The sequence below is a fragment of the Triticum dicoccoides genome, chromosome 6B, assembly GCF_002162155.2.
Source record: "Triticum dicoccoides isolate Atlit2015 ecotype Zavitan chromosome 6B, WEW_v2.0, whole genome shotgun sequence".
NCBI lineage: Eukaryota > Viridiplantae > Streptophyta > Magnoliopsida > Poales > Poaceae > Triticum > Triticum dicoccoides.
This window is the reverse complement of record NC_041391.1, coordinates 491,166,590-491,172,900: the sequence shown is the minus strand read 5'-3', so window position 1 is coordinate 491,172,900 and position 6,311 is coordinate 491,166,590. Positions and strand designations below refer to the sequence as shown.

The 6,311-nt window shown below is 43.3% G+C and overlaps 1 protein-coding gene across 2 annotated transcripts; it reads left to right on the top strand.

Moving 5' to 3' along the window:
* Positions 1–126: 126 nt before the first annotated feature.
* On the top strand, positions 127–1,552 carry LOC119321874. Of its 2 annotated transcripts, none has more exons than XM_037595388.1 (2): positions 127–854; positions 1,071–1,552. In XM_037595388.1, the coding sequence occupies exons 1-2, from the start codon at positions 503–505 to the stop codon at positions 1,175–1,177; spliced, it is 459 nt and encodes a 152-aa protein (XP_037451285.1). In that variant the 5' UTR covers positions 127–502; the 3' UTR covers positions 1,178–1,552. The 2 variants fall into 2 exon arrangements, with proteins under 2 accessions (XP_037451285.1, XP_037451284.1); XM_037595387.1 differs by having other exon boundaries at positions 127–968.
* Positions 1,553–6,311: the final 4,759 nt, after the last annotated feature.

Below are 6,311 nucleotides of genomic sequence, written 5' to 3'. Positions count from 1 at the left end.
ATAGGGTGGGTCTATTATGATAACACCCTTAAGACTTTTATTCTGCACACCAAACTCTTATTCTGCACACCCGAAGCGAACCGCATCAGAAAGATATCTACACCCACAACCACGTCCCACCTTATCCCCACTTTCTTCTGCGGGTCATGCCCACCACCCCCGCGCCGCCTGCCCACTCCCTCTCCTTCCCACCTTCTTTTTCCCCGTTCGGCCGCCGCAGCCATCCCCGCCTTCCACCACTCGGACTTCGCGCCGCCCAATAACTCCCCGGCCTCCCATCGCTCTACCCGCCCCACCTCCCACCGCTCTCACCTTCCATCTCCAGCGCCATCCCATGACTCCCAGAAATCACACCCCATGGCATCAGATCTGAGCGGCAGGGCCCCGATGGTGGCGCCATCTTTCTCCTGCGTGAGCTTCCCTCGTCAATGGCCCTGCTCGTGCCCATGGCGAACCAATACCCCAAGCTTCCTCTCCCCCACCTTTTCTAACTTCTCCCTGGATGGCCACCGCCCCCTGCTTCGTTGACCAGAATAACCCCTCCTCCCCATCCATGGTGGTCGCCCCACCACCGCGGCCTCTCCTGGTGCCAGATCCGGTAGGATCCGCCTCAAGCGCCGTCGTCCCCATGGGATCCGGTGGGGTCCGCCTCCAGCGTCGGCGTCCCCATGGGATCCGCCTCCCGCCCCCTCCCCGTTGGCTACCTCCCTGCTGTGCCGGGAAACAGCGCCGCGCTGCCAGGCCCCGCCCCCATCACACCAATGAGCACAGCAGCCTCAATCTCCGACAATGGATCCAGGCACCCCCGGTCAGATCGCGCCCCAAGTACCCGTGCAGGCGCCGCCAAGTTCGTGGTTCGCCGCCCCTCTGTCCCCCTCTTCCACCTCCCATCCTCCATTGCTGGAGCAGCACGGCCCATGGGCGTGCACTGCATTGTGACTCCTCATGCAGTGCAGATTGGGTATCAGGTAGGATTGCTGTTCGTTGTGGTGGCTACATGCCACAGTGATTTTTTTAGTCATTTTGTATTTCACTCGCTTGGGTGCAGCTCACGGGTGCATCGTGTGCAGCTCGCTGGATCGATCTGGAGGTTCCCATGGGCCTCCTCTCCCAACTGCATCGCCCTTCCCCGCGGCCTACTGCAAGCATGGCGAGTAGAGCATCAGCAGATGCATAGTGCTCTTCTGCACTTCATTGATTTTTGTGCTTTTCTGAACAGAAAAAAGTGAAAAATGAAGTCCGCTGTGGTTTGCTATTGAGGTTCAGTTTACTTATTTTTGCATTAAAGGTGAAGTGATGCAGTTCGGCTGGATGGCCCGTTCCTCAATTTTGTTGTTGTTGAAAACTGCACTTCATTAGTTCATTTTAAAAACTGCACTTCATTACCATGATGGTTAGTTTTGTCTTAGTGAAAGTGTACCCCGTAGAATTTTGTGCCGTTCGGCCGGTGGAGAGTGCAGATATTGTATGGGTGTGTGGCTGTGTAAAACTATCAGAAGTTGTGTATGCTTTGTAGCTCACTTTGTTCTCTTGTGTTGTTCGCTATATAACTTTTCCCTAGTCCACTTGGCAAACACAAACAAGAACATCTCAAAAGCAGCTCCCTTCTTATTAGATGTAGTTCACTCGCTCTGTCCCTGCGGTCCACTTCCAGGCCCAATGCTCGACGTGAAGTGCACTCCACCTTGTTTCGGAAAATTTGGAAGTCTCGAGGTTCAATTTTCGTAGTATTGTGGTTCACCAACGGTCGACGTGAAGTGCACTCCACCTCTTCTCGGAAAATTTGGAAGCCTCGAGGTTCACTTTTCATAGTATTGCGGTTCACCGACGCTCGGCGTGAAGTGCACTCCACCTCGTTTGCGAAAATTTACATCCCACAAAAAAGAAATCATGCAGTGCACTTGTCTGTCTGATGAAGTGTGGTTTGCTACCTCGTTTGGGAAAATTTATGTCCCACAAAAAAGAAATCATGTAGTGCACTTATCGGTCTGATGCAGTGCGGTTTTTGGTCGGAAGGCAGTGCGGTTTTTTGTCGGAAGAAGTACCCACGTCGATTTGGGTGTCGCGAAAAACAGAGTATCCGCATTTCGGTAAATTTGAAATTCCTCTTAAACCGTAAAGAATTAGAGAGTGTGTTCTACATGAAAGAGTTGCGTATCGTCGATATCTCTCCAATGGCGTATCGTTTGAATCATTCCGACCAGCGGTTTGCAAAAATTTCGCGAAAAACGGCCGCTGCCACTCGTCGTCCGCCGCATGATTTTCAAAATTAATTTAAAACCGCAAGAATCTGAAAACATGTTCTACATACGAAAGTTGCGCCTTGTCCATAGCTTTCCAATGGCGTATCACACGCCTCATTTCGACAAACGGTTCAAAAAATGAAGCGAAAACAGTACCGAAATTTTTAAAAAACTTGAAAAACAAAGTTCCGCGATTTAGTAAATTTGAAACTGCTCTTAAACCGTAACGAATTAGAGAAAGATTTATATATGTAAAAGATGCGCCTCGACGATATCTATCCAATGGCGTATCATTTTCTTCATTCCGACAAGCGGTTTATAAAAAAACGCAAAAAAACGCTCGCTGCCACTCGTCATCCGCTGCACCATTTTTAAAACTGCTCTTAAACCGTGTGGAATCTCGAAAAGTGTTCAACATGTCGAAGTTGCGCCTAATCCATAGCTTTTCAACGGTATATTAGACGCCTCATTCCGACAAACGGTTAAAAAATTAGAGCGAAAACAGTACTAAAAAAAATAACGCGTACAGTTTTTTCCGACGAGAAGTTCACTAGTCTCTATTGCAGTGCTCGTCGTCAAAATGATGCAGTGCGCTTCTATTGAGCGTGCAGTGCCGAAGTGGTGTGCAGAATAGTTATTCTGCTAATATTAGCATAATAGACCGTCTGTATATATATGTATCATCTAGTGGTAGTTACTACCATCTAGTGGTAGTTACCACCACCCTAGCTGCCATCGGATCTCTTCAGATCTGAGTGTTGATTAGTGGGTTCGGTTTTACAAGTTTCCAGACTTTCTGTACCCGATAAAATAACCAGCCCGTACCCCCACCACACCCACCCGATTTATGTGGGGAGATAATTACCATATAACTACCTCCAGTAAAAGGAGCAAGCTACATATCCACCGGCCGCTGGCGTCGGGCATCCTTCTTCTCTAGTTTTTAATACGCAGGTTAATCTTTGATCTATCCTTCTCTTGTTTACTAGATTTAGCATATGTATATGTATACTAAAATCCATCTAATGCTGGTGCATGTAGGATTTGGATTGCTAATTTAGAAGAGATGCATGCATGGATTCATGCAATTGACCAACGACCGTGCATCAGGTCTGGACGCATCAACTAACTGTACAAACATAATGTACATGACATTCTCCATACTCCATGCATACATATATATACTCCCTTCCAAAAAAAATATGTGTCCACTAACGGACCTGTAACACATACTCCCGTCTGAATTTGCTCAAAAAAAAGTACTCCTATCTAAAGAAGATACATACACAGTCGGTAACTCCATAGATATCTCGTTTATATTATATGCACAACAGTCCATCGTAAATACTACATACACCATTCTAAAATAAGAAGTATATTTCTTCATACTACAAGACACAGATACTCCATCCTCCATAAAAAACATATATACTCCATGTTCTAAGAAATACATACTTCATACTTTTGGTGGTTCCCAATACTAAATTCAAAATTAATATACTACATACTGTTTTTTTACTCGACAGTTCATACAATATACTACATACTAAAAAAACTATATCCACTTCAAAAAGACATACTACATACTCTCTGCGAAAAACAATTATATGTACACATGCACATACTCCATGTGAGAATTTGTAAATATACTCCAAAATATAGTAGTATCGTAGTATGTAGTACGTACCATAATTCTGAAACGAACAATAAAATACATACAAAATACTACTTTTTTGGGACACATATTTTTGTACATTCACGTAAAAGAGTGTTAATACTCCAGCTTGGTGTTAATAATCCATACTCAAATAATCAAATGCTTATACTCCACACTCCAATTTTACTTAGTAGTGCATACTCCATACTACAAAAGTTACATGTCAATACTCCGTACTACAGGTATATATGAGTATACTCTATGCGGTTCTAAAAAAGACAATATATTTCGTACTATAATAGAAGAATCAAAAAAGAGTTATACGTTCCTATACGACCTATTTCCAACAAAAACTACTTGTTAAAAAAAGATATAAATACGTACTTTGGATAAGAAAATTACCATCTATGGTGCTTATCAAGAATAATCAGCACCAGTTTAAAAGAGAAGAATAATCAGCCTCACGTTCACAGGCTTATGCGATGAAAATATTGTTGTACGCACCTAAGATTGAGGAGATAGTTGCAACAACCTGTCACCCGCTTGCCGGATTATTTAATTATAAAAACTGAATTAGTTTCCACCTACTAAATTGCATTGGCACGCGTTAACAATAGCCACTACCCGGTTGATTTGATGCCACATTTGAGGGCGGGGGAAGAGGGACACGTGGAGGCCAAAGAACATGGTGGTAACTACCACTGCTTGTAGATAAAATTTGTCCTATATATATATATATATGGAAAATTCATCCTACCACCCGGTGGTAGTTACCCCACATATCTCATATACTATCATGTGGTACTATATATATACTATTTTATTATTTTAAATATGTACATATATTATATCTAAGATCTTTCAAAGCAAGTTACATGAAAAAATTACATATGAGTCCATAGTTTTTGTTATATTTGTGAAATACATATATATTTGTACGTAAAAAAGAGCTTACTCAAAACATGGTACATATTACCTAAAAATTAGTATATATACTACCTAATCATTGTTATATACTACATACTACACGTGCATACTCTCGGTTTCGGTACACTGGTAGAAAAAGAGGCTTCCGTCCAGCCCCATTAGTCGCGAAACTGTAGGAACCGCGACTAATGAAGTCTTTAGTCGCGGTTCGGCAGACGAACCGCGACCAAAGGCCTGGGCCCAGGGCGCTCGGTGGCCAGCTGGTGCACGTGATGGGCTTTAGTCGCGGTTGGCCAGGCCAACCGCGACTAAAGGTGCCCAAAGGCCTTTAGTCGCGGTTGGCCAGGCCAACCGCGACTAAAGCTCCTCCCCTATATATACCAGTTCAGCACGCTCACTTAGCCATTTGGTGCCACTTCTCTTCACAAGCTTCACAAGGGGGTGTAGGTTTGCTTTTGGTTCCTCTTATGCACACAAGGTGTTTGATGAAATGCCCCAAGAGGGTGAAACAAACATGATATGAAGTGTTGGAGCCACACTTGAGGTTCCTCATTTATTTTTTCCTCCTCGATCGCGGTTAGCAACTTGAACCTTTCATGCATGTGTGTCATTGATAAAATATGCATGTGTGTTGTTCATTGTTTAATTTCTATTGTTTATAGCTAGTTAGTTTAACAAATGCATGATGGTTAATTATATATTTTATATTATAATAATGTAGATGAATCGGCAATGGATGTACGGTAACCGACTCTCCCGCGAGTTCACTACGGGTTTGAAAGATTTCCTCGTAGTGGCTAATGCGAACAAGCAGAAGGTTTTTGTTATCTGTCCATGTGTTGAATGTAAGAATCAGAAGGGTTACTCTTCCTCAAGAGAAGTTCACCTGCACCTGCTTCGGCACGGTTTCATGCCAAGCTATAATTGTTGGACCAAGCATGGAGAAAGAGGGGTTATAATGGAAAAAGATGAAGAAGGGGATGATTTCATCGATGAAAGCTATCTTGCTCATTTCGGTGATACTTTCATGGAGGATGCTGAAGGTGAAGGGGAAGGTGAAGGTGAAGAAGAGGTACGTGATGAGACCGTTGATGATCTTGGTCGGACCATTGCTGATGCACGGAGACGCTGCGAAACTGAAAAGGAGAGGGAGAATTTGGATCGCATGTTAGAGGATCACAGAAAGTCGTTGTACCTCGGATGCGATGATGGTCTGAAAAAGCTGGGCTGCACACTGGATTTGCTGAAATGGAAGGCACAGGCAGGTGTAGCTGACTCGGCATTTGAAAACTTGCTGAAAATGTTGAAGAATATGTTTCCAAAGAATAACGAGTTGCCCGCCAGTTCTATTTTTCTGAATTTTTTGATATATTATTTGTATTTTTAACATATTGAATTGAATTAGTTTTATTTTTCTTAATTTTTTGATATATTATTTGTATTTTTAAGATTTTGAATTGAATTAGTTTTATTTTTCTGAATTT